The sequence below is a fragment of the Tursiops truncatus genome, chromosome 3 (genome assembly GCF_011762595.2).
Source record: "Tursiops truncatus isolate mTurTru1 chromosome 3, mTurTru1.mat.Y, whole genome shotgun sequence".
In the NCBI taxonomy this organism is placed as follows: Eukaryota; Metazoa; Chordata; class Mammalia; order Artiodactyla; family Delphinidae; genus Tursiops; species Tursiops truncatus.
The window spans coordinates 101,432,109-101,457,293 of record NC_047036.1 but is presented as its reverse complement, the minus strand read 5'-3'; the positions used below and the strand labels follow the sequence as shown (position 1 = coordinate 101,457,293).

The window sequence follows — 25,185 nt, the reverse complement described above, 5'->3', positions numbered from 1 at the left end:
TAGGGTAAATTTTACTGGACAGGAAATTCTCAGAGAGCTTACGTCACCGCCAACAGTTTACAGCAATTACCGTATTGACGCTACTTGTTTACAAAGCATGGAAACTTGAGCAGCCGCGCGAGGACAATTTTAGTTGATTTTAGAGTTCAGACTTAAATCATTATTTTTATGTGACTTAAATCTTAAGCAGTGTTGACAATGAGGGCCTGAACAGAGCTAGTTTTTTTTTTTTTTTGTAATCTCTATTGATATATTTCCCAGGCTGTGTCTAGGGCGTAAAGCAGAGAACAAATCCACTTTCGTTTCTGGGGAACTTCCGGAAGCGTTTACTGCAGTAGTGCGCCTGCGCAGTTGGTCTCCACCAAATTGCCCGCTTTCCTTCGTCCGGCTAGCAGGAGGCGCTGTGAGGTAATGGTTAGTCTTCTCCTCAGGCCTCTGGAACTTTGCGTAAAACGGTAGGAGGCGAAGCGGGCTGAGGGGCGTTCTATCCTCGACTGCCCTGGTCTCTATGACCCTTTGTCCTCCAGCCTCGCCCGGGCTGTGGGCCTGCGGGCCTGGTTGCTAGGTGGAAGCGGGGCGCGGCGGCGGCCGCGGCGGCTACCCGGGAGTTTAAAAAACTGCTACGCAGGCGGCAAAAGGTCCTCAGGCGGCGGACTCGCGTCTCCCTGGAAACAGGCCGGGCTGGGTGGCCGAGCGGCTTTTGAGTCGGGGCCGGGTTGCGGGTGGACTGGCGGCCCGGGGCCGGGGAGCCGGGCGCGCTGCAGGCGGACCGCAGAGCGGGGTCCGGGTGTCCCGGGCCGCAGGCGGGTGGCGGGAGCCTCGGCGGGAGTCCAGCCGGGGGTCGCGGGCTGCCAGCCACTCAGCCGGGCTCCTTTTCCTCGCAGCAGACCCCGCCTGCGGGCCGCCGACCGCGACCATGGTCTCCAAGTCCGACCAACTGCTCATCGTCGTGTCCATCCTAGAAGGTGAGTGGCCCGGGACTTGGCGTTTGCGACTGCTGCTTCCTGAATTTTAACAGAGTAGTATGGGACCGAGGCTTTATTAACCTGAAAAACTCTGTCATCTTTGCTTGTGCCGTCCCCAGAGACTTCTTCAAGTTGTACACAGTGAGGTCTATTGGCCAGTTGATTTAAAAATCCCCCAAGGGAGTGTGAGAGCTCTTAGGGATAGGTGATATTTAGCGTGACTAGCCGTAGACCCAGAGAATGTTGGAAAAACGATTTCCATCAGAGGCAGCACGTCGATGACGTATATTATGAGCCGAAAGTGTGCCTGGAAAGCACGTTCTGTTCAGCAATCTCCTGGTAGTACCATTGGTGAGAACTTTACTTTGACTCGAGTACACGTTTCCTGCATTTTCAGAAGTGTTGCGGTGGCTGTTCCCTTTACAGCTCTTGACGGGGGACGTAGAGGACTACAGTTGTCGAGAGGGTCTATTACACATGCCTCGAAGTTTGGTTTGTTGAATGAGTTACATTTGTTTATTTGGAGACTCACTGAGTGTCAGGCACTGCGCTGGGAATGCAAGAGTAAAATAGTTCTGGTTCTAAAAGCTAAGGGAGTAGCATGGAGAACAATAAATAATTCAGATAATTCATCATGATGTGGAAGAGAGAATGACCACCTCTGTCTGGGGAAAAGCTGGGAAAGGTTTCCCAGAGGAAGTGACATTTATTTGGGTCCTACAGGATGATTAGAAATTTGTCAGGCGCAAAGAAAGGAAGGAAGGGCATTCCAGGCAAAGGGAAGAGCCAGTGGCGTGTTTAAGGTATAGAAAAACAAGGCATGTTCTTTGATTGCTTGAATTCAGTGTGGTTGGAGAGCAGGTTGCAGGAAAGTGGAGGGTATAGGAGTTGATAGGTAAATTGAGGATAGGTTTTGAATAACATGACGCGAAGACGTCATCTTGAGTGGTGAGAGGAATGGCTGGGGACCCCTGCCCTGCCGTGGGCGGTATCTTGTGGAGGCCTGGCACCATTTGGGTGGTGAGAGGAAAGAAAACATTACAAAGCCGAATTTTGAGTTTTGGAAGAGAAGACTGACGAGAAGCTTTAGTGTTGGGGCAGATTTAACTGTTAGGTTACTGACTGTTTAAAGACATAGGACTGAAATCCCATTGTAATTTGGTGAACATAAGCTTTTGGACTTGGAACTGTGCCCATGCTATGAGGTAACAAATGTCAAGTGCTCTCTCCCTTCAAGGTTGTAGGGCTCTGTCTCCTTGGGGAGATCAAATTAATGTGCAGGACATATGTTGGGATGTAATATAAATAAAATAAAAATAAATGATACAGGCTGTAAATGCAGGTTTTGGAGGTGGGAGAGGATGATGGCTGAAGTGCCTTGAGTGGTAGGTAAGCTTTAGATAAGCGAGGATAGAAGAAAGTCATTCCGGGAGATTGGACAACCCAGGCCACTGTGGGATTGAGCATGGTGGGTGGAACAGTGAAGAGGTCAGCAAGGTGACCAGACCCAAGGAAGGTGAATATTCAGGAATATTGTGGTAAGAAATAAGCTTGTACAGATAGAGTGAATAGGCCTTGGAGGATCTTGAAAGCCAAGGAATTTAGGTTTAATGTTCTAAAAAATAGGGAGCCAGTGTATATTCCTAAGTAGGAAAGAGTTTTTTTGCAAATGTACTTTAGTAGCAGCATGCAGGGAAGAGAACCTGAAGTCAGGAAGGTCAGTTAGGGGTTGCTACAAACATATCTAAAACTGGCCCACAGTCCTCCAAACTGTTCCTCCTCTTGCGTTTGTATTTTCATTCATTGTAACCATGCTGTTGCATCAAGCCGAGACCCTGGGAGTCATCATCTTCCTGCATTCCCTCTCCATCCCCAACTTATAAATGGTCACTGAGTGTTGATTTTATTTTTAAAATAATAGTACGTGTTTCATGTAAACTTTTAAATGAATGAGTTTCCATTCTGGGTGTCTTGCTTTGGGGCCGTCATTATCCACCTAATCTACTGTAGTAATCGTCTCAGTAGTCTGTTTCATGAATGTTTTCTTTTCAGAAAACACTTAGTGTCCACCTTACTGTCTGGGGATAACCTTTCTGAAGTGCCAATCTAATTTTCTTAAAATCCTTCGGTGTGCTGAGGGGTAAGGTCTGTACTTAAGAGTGGCGTACATGGCCCTTTATGGTAGACCTGTTGCCTATCTTTTTAGCCTCATCTCCCCTCCTGCCATATGTTCATGTGTTCCCAGTCCTTCAACTATATTGAGCTGCTTGCAATTTCTTGACCACATTTCTAGAAATGCCCTTTATTCAAAATAAAATGATTGGGTTTCTACTATGAGCAAACTTTGGGCTATTTACTGGATTCCAAGGACGAAAATGACAGCGTTTCTGTTCTCAAGGTATTCATTGTCTTTGGGACGAGGCAGGGACCTGTTTGTTCTATTGCTTATCCTCTATTTTCAAGCTTATTGGAGGTTGTAGTTAGGATAGTCTGAAAATACAGGGTTTTTTGACATATATGAAAATTCATTTGGGAAACTTAGTGATCTTTCAGAGCAGCTGAAAATGAGGTCCAGCGAGAGGCCTCCAATTAGGGCTAATTGGGAGAGCCATGCCATGTGTGGTAAGACTCTTAATAGGGAGTTTCAAATGAGAACATCAGGTTGAAACCCACAGGTTTGCAATCAAGCTCTTTCTGGCCAGCTTAATTCCTTACTAAGTGGCTTGTAGCAGGGTGAGTAGCAGCAGGGATGTATTTACTTAACAGTGGTTAAAACTCCCCTGACTGAAATCCCACTCACCGAAATCCCCCTCACCAGACCTGGAAACATGTTGGCTGTAAGACTCTTAGTGCTTCTTTCTTAGTTTTTTAACTTTCTGTTTTCAGTGTTTTAAGTTTGTCTCTTTCCACTAGACCCTCAATTCCTCAAGAACAAGTACTCTGTTTTACTCTTTGCATCCCATTTTGTGGCGTATACCCGACTTTGAATATGCCTTCAACAAACAGTAAAGGAATGAGGTCAGGCAGTACAAATGGACAGTAATGTGTAGATAGAATATTTTAATATTTCTTGATAATATACAACATTGTCCTTGAAAATAACATGAATGAATAAATGTGTTTATTTTCCTTTGGCTAATTTGTAAGGTATTCTTAACTGTGTTAGCAGGAAAGTTAAGATGCAGGTGAATTTGTTTTTGCTAATTTATTTCTCAACTCTCCAGATGATTTAACTGTTCTATATTAAGTACTGGTATCCTAATATCTAAAATTGGTGTAATCACATTTTTAACTCTTTAATTCAAATGTTATTAAGATCATTGCTGCTCACAGTGTGAACCAAGGACAACACCATGGACATCTTCTGGGATCTTGTTAGAAATGCAGACTCTCTGGCCCACCCCAGACCTACTGAACCAGAATCTACATTTTAACAGGGTTCCTGGGTAATTCATTGCACATTGGTGTCAGAGAAGCACTAATTTATTAATTATAGCTTTCAATTTGATAAATGTTTTTTATGAATCATGAATTTGAGTGTATCTGTGAGTATGTGCTAGTGAGGTAGTTTATGGACTATACAAGTCAACCACTGTTAACATATGTCAGTTTCTAAAACACATGCTAAATGATCGTATTTGATTTTTGTACACTTGTGGTTAACCTGTACAGTCTTTTTTTCTAGGTCGCCATTTCCCCAAACGTCCAAAACATATGCTTGTAGTAGAAGCAAAGTTTGATGGAGAACAGTTGGCTACTGATCCTGTGGACCATACTGGCCAGCCAGAATTTGCTACTGAGTTAGCCTGGGAAATTGACAGGAAAGCACTTCATCAGCACAGGTGACTGTTATTTTCAACTTGTTTGGCTCTTTTTCAGTCTGTTATAAATAAATACATATATATCTCTAAGTAGATAATAGTAATATTTGTTGAGTGGTTTTTTAATGTGTCAGGAAATTTGTAAGTACTTTGCAACAGTAATTCATTTAAACATCAGACTAACCCTATGAAGTAGGTATTATTTCCCCCGTATTACAGATGAGAAAACTGAGGCCTAAGAGGTTAAGTAACTTGCCTTAAGTCAGTCAGCTGGACCGTGGTAGAGCCCAGCAGCCAGTTCAACTCCAGAGCTAAGCTTTTAACCACTACACTTAGCTTAGCTTGCTTTTTTCTTTCTTTTTTTTGCTAATGTCTGAGAGAATAAATATTCTAGAAGTGCCATCATGATGCCTACCCACTATTAAATGTGGGTTGGAATTCACTGTTATTTTTTTTTTTTTTGTGGTGCGCGGGCCTCTCACTGTTGTGGCCTCTCCCATTGCGGAGCACAGGCTCCGGACGCGCAGGCTCAGCGGCCATGGCTCACAGGCCCAGCTGCTCTGCGGCATGTGGGATCCTCCCGGACCGGGGCACGAACCGGCATCCCCTGCATCAGCAGGCGGACTCTCAACCAGTGCGCCACCGGGGAAGCCCCACTGTAATTTTTATTAATAAATTTATTGTATATTTTACCTGGCTTGCCAAGGAGATATATATATATACATATATATATATATATATATAGTAATTATATAAGGTATTCTTTCTAATTTTACACTTGATTTTAGACCTCTAAATACTTTATTGGTATATAAAACATATTTAAAGTTATAGCTTATTATTTCATGAACTATTACGACCAGAGCAGGCAAGAACATTAACACTTTTATTTTAAAAAGAATTGAAAATATGGTTCCTCTGGGGAACATAGAATCTCTTTAATATTTGTTCTTTCTTAGTACTAAATGAAATAAAAGTACCAAGTTTAAAAAATGAAAGCAAGGAGAAATTTAATTTCTTCTATTGTTAGATTAGTCCATGGATTTATTTGAAAGGGTATCAAATTCCTAGAGGATATTAGAATTTTGTATTTCATCTCAGTGACTTCTGTAATATCTGCTCAGACAGAGACTTGATATATTAGTGCCTGCCTTGGTGGTTGTGTATCTAATTGTGTTAGTGCAGAGTGGTACCACTCTGTATTTTGTAGACTGAGAAAATAACACAGATAAATTAAATATAGAAATGATGATCTTGTGCCAAGTGCAGGTTTCATAGTCATTCCATTAGATGACAGTGGTGGCAAAATCCAATCAGCTTACTATATGAGTGAGCCAGTATAGGGGTTCCAGACTCAAAAGAAGCCATGTTATACCAGTGAAGGTCATGCTTATATGACCTTACCATGTAGTAAATTGAATTGTTGTTAACTTAATTTTAATAATTTGTGATATGACATTTGATTCTTAAATTTATTTCGTTTTTTTAGCAACAAAAAGAGCTATAAGCATATACGCGTGTGTATTTGAAGCTTTATGTGTGTGTGACAGTCTAAGAAAGAAAATTTAAAATCAATCTTGAAAATTCATGGTAATTTTTGACTTTAAAAGAGTTTTGTATGTTACAGAAGCTTGAGAAACATTGATCTAGATGTTAGCTTCTTCGATGAGAGACTAAAATTTTTGACATGTTTTGTATATTACTTTAGTTGGTGTATAGATAAGTAGACATAATTAATAATTACGCCAGTTGAAGAGTTTTTCAGAAAATATAGAATAGATATAGGTTATCCAACAAAATTATAATTGTCTTGATAGTAGTAGGCTGCTTTTTCAAAGCTAATAGAAAGTTCAGTATTAAGCAAAAGTGATTTTATTTATCACATAAATTGTTATGTTGCAGGCTACAGCGTACTCCTATCAAACTCCATTGTTTTGCCTTGGATCCTTTATCTTCAGCCAGGGAAACTATAGGTTACATTGTTCTAGACCTAAGAACTGCTCAAGAAACAAAGCAGGTACTGACCTTTTGATGTTTTGTTACTGATTATGTAAACAGTTGGTTATATTCAATAGATAACAGATTGATGGAAAGAACATGGAATATTGGACCTAATAGATAATGGGCTTGAGCCACTATGGTAGTTCTTAGTTCTTATGATGAATTTGATTTAGAAAATCCTGACCTTTTGGTCATTCTTTTGGCCGAGAACCATCTCTCTCAAAGAAACTTCTCTCTGAGTTCAAATCTGTGTTCAAGTTGCCATTACCTTTAACACGTTCAGCTCCTGCACTTCACCTTCAAAGGTGTACCTCTTTTAGAGTTCCTTGCTTCAGTGGATGGTCACCACCCTCCTACCAGTTAGGTGAGCTAGAAGTATAGAAGTCTTCCTTGACACGTCCCTTTCCTGGCCTCCTTGGCCACCCTTTGCAGTTGGTTTTCCCTCCTGATCCATCTGCTATTCTGCATTTTCACACTGCCATCTCAACTTAAGCCACTATCTGTGCTTCTTACCTTGGCTGTCTTAATAGTAGCCTTCTAACTGGTTTCCCTGCTTCCCGCTCCTTGCATTCCTTATGTAGTGGTTAGAGGAAGGGAATTTCTTGAAAGACACTTGTTATGTAAATAGTACTCCCACCACAGGAAGGAAGAACAACTCAGGGTCTTGATTCCTGTGCTTTTTGTTATTGAAAATGCTTCTTATGTCTTTTAAAATATCTTAGAACCTTTTTTGTGTGTTATTGACTTTAGAAATTCTAACTTTCAGTTTTTCCTAATGACTTTTTTCTGGTCCAACTTTCTTAAGAAAATAAAGTAAAAAAAAAATTTCTTTTAATTTAAAGTCCTCAATTGACTTGAATCTTAAATTAGGATTCTGTGAAGAAAAATTTACCTGTTACTAACATTTTTGGTACTGATAGCAATGATAGAGGCATACCTTGTTTTATAGCAGTTCACTTTATTGTGCTTCACAGATACTTTTTTTTTTTACACCAGTTGAAGGTTTGTGGCAACCCTATGTCAAGCAAATCTGTTGGGGCTGTTTTCCAGCAGCATTTGCTCACATTTTGGTAATTCTTGTAATGTTTCAAACATTTTCATTATTATATTTGTTACAGTGATCTGTGATCAGTGATCTCTGATGTTACTATTGTAAAAAGATTATGACTCACTGAAGGCTCAGATGATGGTTAGCATTTTTAGCAATAAAGTACTTTTTAAATAAGGTATGTACATTGTTTTTTTAGGCATGATGCTACTGCACACTTAATAGACTACAGGATAGTGTAAACATAACTTCTGTATGCACCAGGAAACCAAAAAATTTGTGTGACTCACTTTATTGCAATAGTCACTTTATTGTGGTGGTCTGGAACTGAACTTACAATATCTCCAAGGGTATGTTTGTATTTGCAAATGAGCCAGTCAACCTGGCCCAAATTTGGAATTATTCAAAAGAAACTGAACTGCTTTAAAAGAGGACTTGTTTCTCCTCCATCCTTAGGTACTCATCACCTCTCTGCCCCCAAGTTCTGAAAAAGGTTTTCCTTCTTTAAGCTTAGACCCTGATTACTTCTGCAGTTGCTTTGGTTAAAGAGAAGATAAATCCTTTCAGGAGGAGGATATCTGAGCTGAGATCATGCCTCTAAATGCTTTTGGTGTTCCTTTTCCCCTTGTCTAGTCCTTTAGGGCAGTTTGTCATCGTATTGGTGAACAAAGTTAAGGAGAATTTTTTTTTTTTTTGCGGTACGCGGGCCTCTCACTGTTGTGGCCTCTCCCGTTGTGGAGCACAGGCTCCAGACGCGCAGGCTCAGCGGCCATGGCTCACGGGCCCAGCCGCTCCGCGGCCTGTGGGATCTTCCTGGACCGGGGCACGAACCTGTGTCCCCTGCATCAGCAGGCAGACTCTCCACCACTGTGCCACCAGGGAAGCCCCCAAGAAATTTTTTTAAATTATGTTAGTTTTGGGAAAACCAAATATTGTCTTGTTTAATGTCTTCTGTTTGCCAGCAGAAGAAATATTTGAAGTTGGATAGTAGAATATTTGAATTTCAAGATAAATTGATTCTTTATAAATAAACACAAACAGAAGAGCCTAGATTTATTTTTCTGAGTTAATAACAAAAATATATCATAAATCCTGTGAACAGCTAAAAATCTTTTTTTCCAGGCTTATACTTAAGATTAGAAAATATCTGTCATAAGAAATACAGCAACAAACTGAGTTTTTGCCTTTAAAAAAACTTGGTTGTGGAATTTTTTTAAATACCTGTGTGCTAGTTCACTCTGTTTTACTTACAAACATAATTTGAATATAAAGCTGCAGTTTTTGGTTTTGATTACTATAAGCACCAGTTCCTATGCCTTTATATTACAGTGGTCAGAGTAAGAATGCTGTTTACACGTATTGAAATGGTGCCCCTTCACTAATGATACACGTGGTCTTGGGCCATGAGATTTTGATTTCGGTATTAGAATTCTTGAGCTGACCTTGCGGTTTGGGGGAGGAGGTGGCTATTCAGGTAATTTAGGATACCTCATTCTGTGAGAAACCCTTTCTATTTCAGTTTCAGTCAAATACATGGTTCATAACCCAGAACTCTACCATTAGACCTTACTTACGTATTTTGTTAGTATTTTTATTAACACTAAGCTTTTCGTTTTCTGATTTGGTATAAACAGAACAAAGCAGAAATGTGGCAGGCAGAAAACGTATAACAGAAAAAGTGAAAAATTAGGGGTTAGGAATGGAAAGTTGATAGTCTTTGTTGTTGTTGTTATAAGGGATGAAGTGAGATTAGGGATATGAGTGAAGATAGAAAGAAATACACATACTGGGTTTCCTCCTCTTTAATATATTATCACCTGTTGAAGCATAGGAGTAGAAACAAGGAAGGCAATCTAAACTTATACTTAATTTTTTCACGAGGAAATTCAGTTAGTTTCCTAAGCAGGATTAATTTCTTTTGAGGAAAATGGGGAAAGAAAATACTTTAAAAGAGGAGAAAGTACTGAGAAACTACAGGAAATATATTTAGAACCTTATAAAACATTTCCCACCTACTGTATATTTCCTATTAACAATTAAGGAGTTTTGCTTTTATTTTGTTTTGTTGTTACTCTCTAGGCACCAAAATGGTACCAGTTGCTGAGTAATAAATACACCAAGTTCAAGTCTGAGATACAGATAAGCATTGCTTTGGAAACGGATACAAAGGCACCAGTGGATAGTTTTAAAGCAAAGGGAGCCCCTCCTCGAGATGGAAGAGGTTTGTACATCATCTGTAAGGTTATTCTCTGAGAAGTTACATCTGTGCACTGGAACTTGAGGAAGGGAGGGGAGGAGGTATTATAGGAAGATAAATGCAGGAGTGTAAACTGATCTTACTCTAGAGCAGCAGACAAACGTTGGGACATTGTTACACATGAACGCTTGTTGCTCTTATCTCTTGTTTACAAAAATTAGAAATAGGGAAAGATTGTCTTTTCTTTATTTGATATGTATAACAGAACAAAACAGAATTTTATATTGTTTATAAAAATAGCTATTTAGGAAAATTTTCTTCCTAGGATGAGTGCAGGATAGCCAAAAATGCTTATGCTGGTCTCTGTTAACTCAGCTTTAGTTTAAGAAAACCTTCATTTTTTTTCCCCTTTATTTTTAAATTAATAAACCTTTTTTTTAAGAGCATTTTTAGGTTCACAGCAAAATTGAGTGGGAAGTACTAAGTGTTCCCAGATATCCACATACACACACAGTCCTCCCCACCACTATCAGCATCTCCCACCAGAGCGGTACATTTGTTGAAATCGATGAACCCACATTGACACATCATTATCACCCAGTATCCATAATTAATATTAGGGTTTGTCCTTGGTATTGTACATTGTATAGGTTTTGACAAATGTGTAAGGACACATATCCATGATTGGCGTCTCCTACAGAATAGTTTCACTGCCCTGAAGATCCTCTATGTTCTGCTTGTTCATCCCTCCCGCCCCTCTGACCCTTGGCAACTACTGATCTTTTTACTATCTCCGTAGTTCTGCTTTTTTCAGAATGTTGTATTGTTGGAATCATGTAGCATGGAGCCTTTTCAGATTGGATTTTTTCACTTAGTAATATGCATTTAAGTTTCTTCTGTGTCTTTTTGTGGCATGATAGGTCATTTCTTTTTAGAGCTGAATAATATTCCATTGTTTGGATGTACCACTGTTTATTTAAACACTCAGCTACTGAAGGGTATCTTGGTTGCTTCCAAGTTGGGGCAGTTAGGAATAAAGCTGTTACAGACATCTCTGCAGGCTTTTGAGCAGACCTGAGTTTTCAATTCATTTGGGTAAATACCAAGGAGCGTGATTACTGGATCTGGTAAAAGCATGCCTAGTTTTATAAGAAACTGCCAAACTGTAAGAGTATATGGTAAGAATATATTTAATTTTGTAAAAAAACCAACAAACTGTCTTCCAAAGTGACTACCATTTTGCATTCCCACCAGCAGTGAATAAGAGTTCTTGTTCCTCCATGTCCTTGTCAGCATTTGGTGTTGTCACTGTTTTTGATTTTGTTCATTCTAATAGATGTGTAGTGGTGTCTCATTGTTTTAATTTGCGATTCTCTAGTAATAAATGATGTTAACATCTTTTCATGTGCTTACTTGCCATCAGTATATCTTCTTAAGTGAGGTGTCTGTTCAGGTCTTTTGCCCATTTTTTAATTGGTTGTGTGTTTTGTTTTGTTGCATTTGAAGAGTTCTTTTTATATTTTGGATAACAGTCCTTTATCAAATGTTTCTTTTGCAAATACTTTTTCCAGTCTGTGACTTGTCTTCTCGTTCTTTTGACATTGTTTTTAGTAGAGCAGAAGTTTTTAAATTTTAATGAAATCCACCTCATCCGTTCTTTCATGCATTGTACCTACAGTGTCACATCTAAAAGGTCATTATCATACCCAAGGTCATCCAGGTTTTTCCTGTATTGTCTTTTTAGGATTTAATAAAGTTTTGTGCTTTACACTTTGGTCTATGATCTGGTGGGTTTTTTTTTGTTTTTTTTTTTTTTTTTTTTTTTGGTACGTGGGCCTCTCACTGTTGTGGCCTCTCCCGTTGCGGAGCACAGGCTCCGGACGCGCAGGCTCAGCGGCCGTGGCTCACGGGCCCAGCCGCTCCGCGGCATGTGGGATCTTCCCGGACTGGGGCACGAACCCGTGTCCCCTGCATCGGCAGGCAGACTCTCAACCACTGTGCCACCAGGGAAGCCCTATGATCCATTTTGAGTTCATTTTTGTGAAGGTTTTAAGGTCTGTTTCTGTATTCATTTTTTTTTACATGTGGATGTCCAGTTGTTCCAGCACCACTTTTTGAAAGAGTATGTTTGCGCCATTGTATTTCCTTTGCTACTTTGTCAAAGATCAGTTGACTGTATTTATGTTGGTCTATTTCTAGTCTCTCTATTCTATTTCACTGATCTTTGTGTCTGTTTCACCAGTACCACACTGTCTTGATTACTGTAGCTTTATACTAAGTCTTGAGGTTGAGTATTATCAGTCTTCCGACTCTGTTGTTCTTCAATGTTGAGTTGCCTGTTCTGGGTCTTTTGCTTCTCCATGTAAACTTCGGAATCGTTTTGTCCATGTCCACAAAATAATTTTCTGGGATTTTGATTGGGATTGCATTGATTGTATAGATCAAGTTGGGAAGGACTGACATCCTGACAGTATTGAATTGTCCTATTAGCATAGAATATTTCTCCATTTATTTAGTTCTTCTTTGATTTTATTTATCACAGTTTTATAGTTTACCTCATATAGATCTTCTGCATGCTTTGTTAGATTTATTCCTAAGTATTTAATTGTTTTGGGTGCTAATATAAATGGTATTTTATTTTATTTTTTGATGGTACATTTTTAAGAAATTTTATTTTATATTGGAGTATATTTCATTTACAATGTTGTGTTACTTTCAGGTGTAGAGCAAAGTGATTCAGTTATACATATACGTACGTATATCTGTTCTTTTTCGAATTCTTTTCCCATTTAGGTTATTACAGAATATTGAGTAGAGTTCCCTGCGCTATACAGTAGGTCCTTGTTGGTTATCTATTTTAAATATAGTAGTGTGTATATGTCGGTCCCAAACTCCCAATTTATCCCTCCTCCCCACCTTTCCCCTTTGGTAACCATGAGTCTCTAAGTTTGTAAGTCTCTGGTTTGTAAATAAGTTTATTTGTATCATATTTTTAAAATTTCTACATATAAGTGGTATCATATTAGTCTTTCTCTGTCTGACTTCACTTAGTATGATAGTCTCCATCCATATTGCTGCAAATGGCATTATTTCATTCTTTTTAATGAGTAATATTCCATTGTATACATGTACCACATCTTTTTTATCCATTCATCTGTGGATGGACATTTAGGTTGCTTCCATGTCTTGGCTATTGTAAATAGTGCTGCAGTGAACATTGGGGTACATGTGTCTTTTCAAGTTACGGTTTTCTCCAGATATATGCCCAGGAGTGGGATTGCTGGATCATATGGTTGCTCTATTTTTACTCCATTGGTTTGTTTTTGTTTTTGTTTTTATTTCCATTACTCTAGGAGATGGATTGAAAAAGATATTCCTGCGATTTATGTCAAAGAGTGTTTTTCCTATGATTTCCTCTAACAGATTTATAGTATCTGGTCTTACATTTAGGTCTTTACTCTATTTTGAGTTTATTTTTGTGTATGGTGTTAGAGAATGTTCTGATTTCATTCTTTTACATGTAGCTGTCCAGTTTTCCCAGCACCACTTATTGAAGAGGCTGTCTTTTCTCCATTATATATTCTTGCCTCTTTTGTCGAAGATTAATTGACCATAGGTGCGTAGGTTTATTTCTGGGCTTTCTATCCTGTTCCATTGATCTATCTTTCTGTTTTTGCGCCAGTACCATACTGTTTTGATTACTGTATCTTTGTAGTATAGTCTGAAGTTGGGGAGCCTGATTCCTCCAGCTCTGTTTTTCTTTCTTAGGATTGCTTTGGCTCTTCGGGATCTTTTGTGTCTCCATACAAATTTAAAAATTTTTTGTTGTAGATCTGCAAAAAATGCCATTGGTAATTTGATAGGTATTGCATTAAATCTGTAGATTGCCTTGGGTAGTATAGTCATTTTGACAATATTGATTCTTCCAGTTCAAGAATATGGTATATCTTTCCATCTGTTTGTGACATCTTTGATTTGTTTCATCACCATCTTATAGTTTTCAGAGTACAGATCTTTGTCTTCTTAGGTAGGTTTATTCCTAGGTATTTTATTCTTTTTGATGTGATGGTAAATGGGATTGTTTCCTTAATTTCTCTTTCCGATCTTTCATTGTTAGTGTATAGAAATGCAAGAGATTTCTCTCTATTAATCTTGTATCCTGCAACTTTACCTAATTCATCGTTGAGCTCTAGTAGTTTTCTGGTAGCATCTTTAGGATGTTCTATGTATAGTATCATGTCATCTGCAAACAGTGACAGTTTTACTTCTTCTCTTCCAATTTGGATTCCTTTTATTTCTTTTTCTTCTCTGATTGCCGTGGCTAGGACTTCCAAAACTATGTTCAATAAAAGTGGTGAGACGGAATGCTTTCAGCTGTTCCTGATTGTGAATGGTTAGCTGTGGGTTTGTCATATATGGCCCTTATTATGTTGAGGTAAGTTCCTTCTGTGCCCACTTTCTGGAGAGCTTTTAATCATAAATGGGTATTGAATTTTGTGAACAGCTTTTGCTGCATCTCTTGAGATGATCATATGGTTTTTATTCCTTAGTTTGTTAATGTGGTGTATCACACTGATTGATTTGCAGATATTGAAGAATCCTTGCATCCCTGGGGTAAATCCCACTTGATCGTGGTGTATGATCCTTTTGATATATTGTTGGATTTGGTTTGCCAGTTTTTTGTTGAGAATTTTTGCATCTATATTCATCAGTGATATTGGCCTGTGTTCCTCCATGGGTTTATCCTGCCTGGGACTCTCTGCGCTTCGTGGATTTGAGTGTTTCCTTTCCCATGTTAGGGAAGTTTTCACCTATGATCTCTTCAGATGTTTCCTTGGGCCCTTTCTCTCTCTTCTCCTTCTGAGACCCCATGTAATGAGAATGTTGTTGCCTTTAATGTTGTTCCATGGGTCTCTTAGAATGTCTTCATATCTTTCCATTTTTTTTCGTTTATTCTGTTCTGCAGCAATATATCCACCATCTGTCTTCTAACTCACTTATCCATTTTTCTGCCTCATTTAGTTTGCTATTGATTCCTGCTAGTGGGCTTTTTGTTTCAGTTCTTGTATCGTTCATCTCTGTTTGCTTGTTCTTTAGATCTTCTAGCTCTTTATTAAACATTTCTTGTATCTTTTCAGTCTCTGCCTTCATTCTTTTTTGAGATCTTGGATCATCTTTACTATCATTACTCTGAATTCTTCTTCATGTATATTGCGTATCTCCACTTCACTTAGTAGTTCTTCTGGGGTTTTATCTTGTTCCTTCGTCTGGGACATACTCCTCTGGCATCTCATTTTGTCTAACTTTCTGTGATTGAGGTTTCTGTTCCACAGACTGCAGGGTTGTAGTTCTTGCTTCTGTTTTCTGCCCACTGGTGGATGAGGCCCAACTAAGAGGCTTGTGCAGGCTTCCTGGTGGGAGTTTCCTGCCCACTTGTGGGTGGCCTGGGTCTTGACCCTCTGGTGGGTAGGGCTGTGTCAAGGGATTTGTTTAGCGGGAAGCTGTGGGCTCAGAAAGACTCAGCCTGTCTCCTGATGGGTGGGGCTGTGTTCCTGCCCTGTTGGTTGTTTGGCCTCAGGTGTCCCAGCACTGGAGCCTACAGGCTGTTGGGTGGGGCCAGATCTTGGGGAGAAAATTGCAGTCTCCAGGACAGCTCACGCCAATGAGTACTCCCAGAAGTACTGCCACCAATGTCTCTGTCCCTGCAGTGAGCCACGGCTGCCCCCCGCCTTTCCCGGAGATCCTCCAGTACCAGCAGGTAGGTCTGGCCCGGGCTCCTATGAGATCACTGCTTTTTCACCTGGGTCCTGGTGTGCCTGAGACCTTGTGTGCACCCTCCAAGAGTGGAGTTTCTGTTTCCTCCGGTCCTGTGGATTTCCTGCAATCAAACCCCACAGGCCTTCAAAGCCAGTTTGCTCTGGGGGCTCCTCCTTCCCATGCCAGACCTCCAGGCCAGGGAGCCTGACATGGGGCTCAGAACTTTCACTCCTGTGGGAGAACCTCTGTGACATAATTATTTTCCAGTTCGTGGGTCGCCCACCCAGGGGGAATGGGATTTGATTTTACTGAGTTTGCGCCCCTTCCCTGTCTTTGTGGCTTCTCTATCTTTGGATGTAGGATATCTTTTTTGGTAGGTTCCAGCATTTTTTTTGTTGATGGTTGTGCGTCAGTTAGCTGTGATTTTGGTGTTTTTTGGGAAGAGGTGAGCTTACATCCCCTACTCTGCCATCTTGTCTCCATGGTGGTTAATTTTCTGCAAATGGTATTTTAAATTTCAAATGCCACTTGTTTATTATTGGTCTGTAGTGAAGCAGTTGACTTTTGCATATTAACCTTGTCTCCTGCAGCCTTGTTATAATTGCTTATTATTAGTTCCAGTAGTAGGTTTTTTTTGTTTTGTTTTTGGTCTTTCCATAGATGGTCATTCTACAGTTACTTGCAAACAAAGACAGTTTTGTGTCTTTCTTTCCAATATGCATGACTTTGTTTCTTTTCTTGTGTTCCTGCATTAGCGAGGACTTACAGTGTGCTATTGAAAAGCAGTAGTGAAAGGGGACATCCTTGCCGTACTCCTGATCTTAGTGGGAAAGCTTCTCACCATTAAGTATGATGTTAGCTGTAGATTTTTTGTAGATGTTCTTTATCAGGTGAGGAGGTTACTCTCTATTTCTAGTTTGCAGAGTGTTTTATCATGAATGAGTGTTGGATTTTGTCAAATGCTTTTTCTGCATGTATTCACACAATCATGTGGTTTTTCTTCTTTAGCCTGTTGACATGATGGATTACATTAATGGCTTTTTGAATGTTGAACCAGTCTTGTGTACCTTGAATAAATCCATTTGGTTGTGGTGTATAGTTCTTTTTACACATTGTGTTGATTTTATTGGCTAATACTTTGTTGAGGATTTTTACATCTATGTTTATGAGATATTGGTCTGTTGTTTTCTTCTCTTGTAATGTCTTTGCTTGGATTTCATATTAGGATAATGCTAGTCTCATATAATGAATTAGGAAGTATTCCCTCTGCTTCTGTCTTGTGGAAAAAAAAAATTGTAGAGCCTTGGTATAATTTTTTCCTTGAATGTTAGGTAGAATTCACCAGTGAATCCATCTGGATCTGGTGTTTTCTGTTCTCTAAAGTTATTGATGCAATTTCATTAAGTGATATAGGCCTATTCAGATTGTTTCTTCTTGTGTGTGTTTTAGCAGATTGTGTTTTTGAAAGGAATTGTCCATTTCATCTAGGTTATCAAACTTGTGGGCATAGAGTTGTTCATAGCATTCCTTTATTAAACTTTTAATTTCCATGGGAATCTGTAGTGATGTCCCCTTTTTCATTTCTGTTAATAGTAATTTGTGTCTTCTTTATTTTCTTAGGCTGGCTAGATGCTTATTGATTTTATTGATCTTTTCAAAGAACCAGGTTTTGATTTTGTTAAATTTTTTCTCCATTGATTTCCTGTTTTCAATTTCATTGATTTTTGCTCTAGTTTTTATTGTTTCTCTTCTTCTGCTTACTTTGGATTTAATTTGCTCCTCTTTTTCTGTTTTCCTAAGATTGAAGTGTAGATTATGGATTTTTTTTTTTTTGCCTTTTAGTGTGCCTTGTAATTTTTTATTGAAAGATGGACATGATATACTGGGTAAAGGAAAATAGACTTTTAGTAATATAGCGGTAAGGGGGAGGGGAAGCATTCTATAGTCTTGTGATTAGGTTTCAGTCTTGGTGAGGCTGTGTCCCCTGTACTGTTTGGGCTTGTCTGGTACTAGATTTTGGTTATGCATCTTTGGCAGGCCTATTAAGATGCTCTGTTCTCATTGCATCTTATCAGGTGGCGCACTATTTTGATGTAGTCTCATTACTGATTATGTTCACTTGATTACTTGATTATGGTGGTGTGTGTCTGTGTTCTCAACTATAAACTCTTGTTTTCTTTTGTACTTAATAAATATTTTGTGGGGAAGATTTAGAAAATTAGAAAAATATTTATTCTTCATTATACCTTCAATTTGTTCACTTATTTGTATTGCCTAAGTATGGACTTGACAGTTTTCTCTTTATTTAGCGGGTTATAATCTTTAGCCATCATTATTTGTCCCAGATTTGGGCATTGAGAACCCCTTCAAACTGCTTCTGTTTCCTTTTTATGATCCCAATAATCCTTTGAGCTTTTTTTAAAAACTGTTTATTTATTTATTTATTTATTTGGCTGTGTTGTGTCTTAGTTGCAGCACATGGGATCTTCGTTGTGGCATGCAGGATTTTTTGTTGTGGCTCGTGGGCTTCTCTCCAGTCGTGGTGCGGGCTCTAGAGTGCGCCGGCTCAGTAGTTGCGGCACATGGGCTCTCTAGTTGTGGTGCACGAGCTCTAGAGTGCGTGGACTCAGTAGCTGTGGTGTGCAGGTTTAGTTGCCCCGCAGCATGTCGTATCTTAGTTCCCTGATCAGAGATCCAACCTGCATCCTCTGCATTGGAAGGCGGATTCTTTACCACTGGACCACCAGGGAAGTCTCTTTGAGCTTTTTTTTTTTTCCCGGTATAAGAAGATGGTCCAGGTTCATCAAATAATTTTCCTATCTCAGCCCTGGATTCAGCCATTACTTTAAGGAGCCCTGCTTCTTTTTAGAAGAGAATGATGTTTACAAGTCAAGATCCAGCTGCTAGGTGTGCTGTTGGGGTGTTGTTCCCATGTATGTATACATACACACGCAGACACATGGATACATTTACACAGACACACGTATATATACATATATACTTTATATATCGATTTGCCCATATATATACTGAACAACATACATTCACATTGACACGTTCAATCCTTTTAATCCTACACCACAAGATTTATCCTAGTGTTCTCCCTTTCTGATAATGCGAGACCTGTCATAGTATTTTGACCTCTTAAGCTCTGCTGACCTTACTATTTAATGGCTACCTTTATTAAAGTACTTAATTGTCAGGTACTGTGCTAAGTGCTTTTGTTATCTAATTTGATCTTCTCAACAACACTGTAAAATCTTTGCAGAAGGAAAAATGGAGACTAAAGGAGATCATATAATTTTCCCATACAACTACTGAATGACAGAACTAGGGTTGGAACTTTGGTCTATGTGAATGTAGTGTCTATACTCTTAACCATTAAACTATTTTTAGCTAGTGCTACTGTAAGCACATTTCTTTTGGCTTAACTCCTGAAGGAGTTGAGGATTGCTGGTTTACAGGGTATGCATATATAAAATTTTGATAAGCCCTGATATATTACCCTCCAAAAGGTTGTACTAGTCTGTACCTACCAACGTGGAGAGTGCCAACCTGCTGGCAATCTCCCTGACACTGAATATTGTCTATTATTTTAGTTTTGTGTAGTTTTGTTTTTTTCATTAATCAGTTTTGAAAAATCCTTGTCCCTCTCCAGTCTCTTCATAACGAAGCCTATTTGATTATAGCTCTTCTCTCCTCAAAATTGTTTTATTGTTTTCTCTTATTCTTAGAAAACTATCCAAATGTTTCAGCATGGTGTTCAAGGAAGCTCTTTATGATATGGCCTCTCCCCACTTTCTCTCACTCTATGATCCAGCATGCCATATCTATTTCAGTTCTCTAACCACATGCTTTCTCTTGCTTCAGTGTCTTTGTATATATTGTTTCTTCTGCCTAGAACCATTTTCCACTCCCTCATTCTCTATCTAGTCACCTTGCTCTTTTTAGCCAAGTTTTACTTATTTTTCAGTTCGCAGTTTAGATTTACTTCCTTGGGGCAACCTGTGATACCTTTTCTACATGGTTTATTAAATTGAAATCAAAGGAAACCTTACTGAGATGTTAACTGTATCTGTGAAAACTGCCAAGTAAATTAAAAAGTATAACCAGCTTTCAAAATCTTATAATGGTTTATGGCAAACTACAATGTAGTTTAATTGTGTTTTTTTCCATAAAGTACCTGCCGGCCTGTCTGGACTTGACGCAAAGGACATTGTGGCGGTGCTGAATGAGGAGGGAGGCTATCATCAGATTGGACCAGCAGAGTATTGTACTGACTTCTTCATGATGTCCGTGACCATAGCATTCGCCACCCAGTTGGAGCAGGTGAGATGAGTGATTCATGAAGAACTTGAAAACATTTTATTTTTAAAATCTGTCTTTTAGGTATTAAAAAGACTTGCAAGTAGACTTAAAAAATAATTTAGAAAAATGTTTTCTTTCATATCAGAAAGCATTTTTGTTTTAGGAAAAGAATAAATTGGGATGATCTTGGTAGTAAGAGAATAAATTAAATCTCTTAGAATTTAGAAGAAAGACCATAAATAAGCATTGTTTCACATTGTATTGTGTGACATTGTAAAGACTGTTATGAAATGATTTTTTTCTAAGTGTTAAATACTTTACTTTTTGGAGAAATATACAATGTTGGGAACATTGTCTCAGTCAGACCTTAATAGCTGTCAGGTCTGGGATTAGATTTTACCTTATTTACACACTAACAAATTAGCCTACATACTGCCAGAAGACAGAAGATTCTTGGGTCAGAGAGAAAGGAGTGTACTACTCTTAGCACAGCAAGCAACATGAATATCAGCATATTTCTTGCAGTTCCCCCTATCCCAAGTCCCATGGAGGTGACATAGAGGGGCTCAGGTGGTTGCTCCACACTCATTGGGAGCGTGTCACAGCTGAGGAACACAGAACTTAGGGAATGTACGACTTTTACTGTAAGTAGTCTAGGTCTTTGTCTGGGAAGACACGTTGCTTTATGAAAGTTATGAGCTGCATAAACAACGCTGGGAGATGGCCTGGGTAAGAGTGGTCAGGGCCTTGCATTCTTGTTACACTCAGCAAGAATGTGCAGGGATGCTCAGGGCCTGTTGCCGATTGCTTCCTCCCAGCATTGGTACAACACAAAAGTAGCTGTTATTTCATTGTCCTTTTCAGGATCGAGTCCAGATTTTTTGACATTATGTTGATCTATAGCACCTGAAATAAATTAATACTTTAAAAAATAGAGAATATGGCTTATGACTTTAAATTTTTTATCAGACTATTCACTTTCTTAGTGGTATACATTTCCCAGATAATCCGCATTCATAAGTGAAATATGAGTTAGTGACCACACTAAATCTTAATAAGATCTATCAGGTAAAGATTTTTCTCAGGAAATGTGTTTAGCTCTGTTGCACTGAATTCATGCCCACTACAAAAAGTACTTTTTATATATACGTATTCTTTGAGCTTTTTCTCTCCCAATTTGGTACTGTCATTTTCTCATTGACACTATATATATGTGATTTTGTCTCTCTCCATCAATTTCCTTTTTTTCCTCTCTTCAAAAAGCTCTGCTTGTGGATTGCCCCGGCTTAATATGCCACCCTGGTTGGGGGGGAAGCTAGATGTCCACTGTTTGTTCATTAACCACATCAGAACACACATTAGATAGTGAGTCTACTGTGTTTTTACTGTGTTATTATTAAATACCTGCAAAGTATTTTAAATTGCTACTTTATTTTTTAAAATATTTTTTCAACTCCCTAGGAAGGCATACTTTTACTTGTGTTATGTTTTGTGAAATAGGTATGTATTCACTACTTTGCTAATGTTGTATTTAATCCTAGCACAACTTTAGGGGCTTATTATTTTCATTTTTGAGATGAGGAAACCAAGTTTTGAGAAAGTTTTTTAGCTAGTAAATATTCTAGGAATTTCTGGCCATATGGTCACTCTCCACATTCTCTTGTTCCCATATTTTGCTCTCTTGTCTCTGAAGGGGTTTTGGAGTAAGATCAATTTGAGTTGGAATCTAATTCTCACTACTTACTGGCTTCTTTAACTTAGGCAATTTACTTAACCTTTCTCAGACTTGAATTTTCTCAGTTGTATGGTGGCAGTAGTACCAGCCTTGTGGGTGTGCATGAGGAATGAGATAAAACTAATGTGCTTAACATGTAGTTTGTATGTGTGAACCTATATTTATATAGTGAAAGCTTGTGGGTAATTGACCTACTGAATCCACGACTAAAACTAATACAGTTCTTGGTAATACAAAGGACAAGTCACTCAGTTTAGTTAAAAATAAAAAAACAGATTGATGTCTGGCAAGCTATTTGCTATCTCTGATAAAAATTAAGCCAAGTAGGTTCCTCAAAAGATTAAACAGAATTACCATAGAACCCAGCAATTTCACTACTGGGTATATATCAAAAGAATTGAAAACAAGGTATTCAAATAAAAACTTGTACATAAATGTTCATAGCAGCACTATTTACAGTATCCCAGAATATCACAGAAATAACCCAGATGTCCATTTATGGATGAATAGATTAACAAAATAAATAAATACACACACACACACACACACACACACACTCTGGAGTATTATTTAACTATAAAAGAAATGAAGTACTGATACATGCTACAACAAGGATGAATGTTGTAAACATGTTGCGTGAAATAAGCCAGACACAAAAGGTCACATACTGTATGAGTCCATTTATATAAAATATCCAGATGGGCAGACCCATAAAGACAAAACGCAGATTTGTGGTCACCAGGGGAGGGAGAAGTTATGGGGGAGTGGAATAGGAGTGGCTGCTCAGTGGTTCTGGTGTTTCTGTTTGGGGTGATGGAAAAGTTCTGGAACTAGGTAGCGGTGATGGTTGCACAACATTGTGAATGTACTTAATGTTCCTGAACTGTACAGTTTTTAATGGTTAAAATGATAAATTTTCTGTTATGTGTATTTTACAATAATTTTTTAAAACACAAAAAATTAAGCCCAATAATTTATTCATCCCTTGATACTGCTTAGTATTACTTGTTTGCTTTTTTCACTCTTTATGGACAAGCCAAGGATTTTAAAAAATAGTTTAGTTTTTTTCTTCTCAAGCTAGTCAAAGGTAGTGTGAGAAAGCATCTAGCAATAAACAAACATACCTTTCAGATGCAAACAAGTGACTTAGAACATTGATACTATAAAGTAGTAGAACTCAGGAATGAAATTAGAGTAAGAATACTGGATTGTGATAATCTTGCTTCCTTTTTAAATATTGAAATTAGGGCAAAAAACCTGTTTCTAAATCCAAGGATGATAAAGGATTTTTAAAAGCATCTCTTCTCTTAGTGGGAATTACTTAGAATTAAATGTGCTATGAAATATAAAAGGGCTATCTTCATTTCTTAAAATTTTTATTGCTTTCTGACTATGGAAGAAAGTAAAAGAAAATGAAAGTCTCTTTTAATTAAACTCCTCAGAAATAATCACCCATAAGAGCAGTATATTCTTTTCCTCAGATATTTTCCCATTCACATAATAGCTGACTGTGTGCTAGGCCGACTTGTAGACGTGAACATGTATTATCTCTTTTAATCCTTCCAAGAACCGTAAGAGAAATGGAGGTACAGAGTGATTAAGTACTTGTCTAAAGTCTCATAGCAAGCCATTGGTGGAACCAAAGTTGAGGGTCGGGGCTTACTCCAGAATATGCACTCTCAACAACTAAAAGTGTATAGGTGTTGGCTCTCAATAAATATAAATCTACATGATTAAAATCTAATCAAACAAATACATTTTAAAGTATAGGATTAAAGTAATAACTTGCTTTGTATATAAAATATGTTTAATATAAAATAAATAACTTTATTGACTATTTACTATGTGCTCAGTACTGGGTTGTTTTAATCTAAGTGGTTAGTACTTTTATTTTCACAAACTTACAGACTTACAAACTGTCCTGTAAGTTTTTTTGACCTAAAAATATTTTAGGTAACTTTCATGTCACTATATCATTATTTAGGAGCCATATTGTTTGATAACTATAATATTTTTAAGCCATCTCCTGTTGCAGAACATGTCAGTTACTTATAGTCTGTTACTTTTAACAATGTGCTAGCAAACATTAAAGGTCTGTTAAAAGGTATTTTGCATTTTATGGGACAAGCATCCCATGTCTTCATGTCACATAGCCAGGAAACTACCAGCTTTGAGAAGTAACACTCCTAGTATGGAAGATATCCTTTCTTTTTTTTTTTTAATTTTGTATTAGACTGTAGTTGCTTTACAATGTTGTGTTAGTATCAGGTGTACAGCAAAATGATTCAGTTATACATACATACATATATATATATTCTACTTAAGTTACTACAGAATACTGAGCAGAGTCCCCTGTGCTATACAGCAGGTCCTTGTTGGTTATCTGTTTTAAATATAGTGCTGCGTATATGTCAATCCCAAACTCCCAATTTATCCCTTCCCCCCCACCTTTCCCCTTTGCCAACCATAAGTTTATTTTCCATGTCTGCAGATCTGTTTCTGTTTTGTAAATAAGTTCATTTGTATCATTTTTTCCCCACATATAAGTGGTATCATATGATATTTGTATTTCTCTGTCTGACTTACTTCACTTAGTACAATAATCTTTAGGTCCATCCATGTTGCTGCAAATGGCATTGTTTCATTTTTTTTAATGGCTGAGTAGTATTCCATTGTATATGTGTACCACATCTTCTTTATCCATTCATCTGTCAATGGACATTTAGGTTGTTTCCGTGCCTTGGCTATTGTAAACAGCACTGCAGTGAACATTGGGGTGCATGTATCCTTTCAAACCATGGTTTTCTCTGTATATATGCCCAGGAGTGGGATTGCTGGATCATATGGTTGCTCTATTTTTAGTTTTTTAAGGAAACTCCCTACTGTTCCCCTCTGAGCATATTTGTGTGTGGATGATTTACTACCTTTACTTTATGTTTGCCTTTACTGGTGAGCCTTCCCATTTGTAATTTTCTTTTTTGTAGTTGTGTCCTTTTCTTTTCTACCTAGAGAAGTTCCTTTAGGATTTGTTGTAAAGCTGGTTTGGTGGTGCTGAATTCTCTTAGCTTCTGCATGTCTGTAAAGCTTTTGATTTCTCTATCAAATCTGAACAAGAGCCTTGCTGGGTAGAGTATTATTGGTTGTAGGTTTTGCCCTTTCATCACTTGAAATATATTGTGCCACTCCCTTCTGGCCTGCAGAGTTTCTGCTGAAAAATCAGCTGATAACCTTATGGGGATTCCCTTGTATGTTATTTGTTGCTTTTCCCTTGTTCCTTTTAATATTATCTCTTTGTCTTTAATTATTGTCAGTTTGATTAACATGTTCTCTGCATGTTCCTCCTTGGGTTTGTC

The 25,185-nt window shown here is 38.3% G+C and overlaps 1 protein-coding gene across 7 annotated transcripts in view; it reads left to right on the top strand.

Annotated features, from left to right (window-relative positions):
* The first annotated feature begins 178 nt into the window (after window positions 1-178).
* The window catches only part of CEP120 (centrosomal protein 120), a 79,130-nt gene continuing 54,123 nt past the window's right edge, over window positions 179-25,185 (top strand). For 2 of the 7 annotated variants that reach the window (XM_073802452.1, XM_019940901.3), the window contains exons 1-6: window positions 515-638; window positions 888-965; window positions 4,651-4,807; window positions 6,689-6,803; window positions 9,915-10,056; window positions 19,970-20,118. In XM_073802452.1, the coding sequence (XP_073658553.1) occupies window positions 917-965; window positions 4,651-4,807; window positions 6,689-6,803; window positions 9,915-10,056; window positions 19,970-20,118 (612 nt within the window). In that variant the 5' untranslated portion in view covers window positions 515-638; window positions 888-916. Of the gene's footprint in view, window positions 409-512; window positions 966-4,650; window positions 4,808-6,688; window positions 6,804-9,914; window positions 10,057-19,969; window positions 20,119-25,185 lie in introns of those variants that run through there. The other 5 variants (XM_004318253.4, XM_073802451.1, XM_073802453.1 and 2 more) reach the window with 5 other exon arrangements.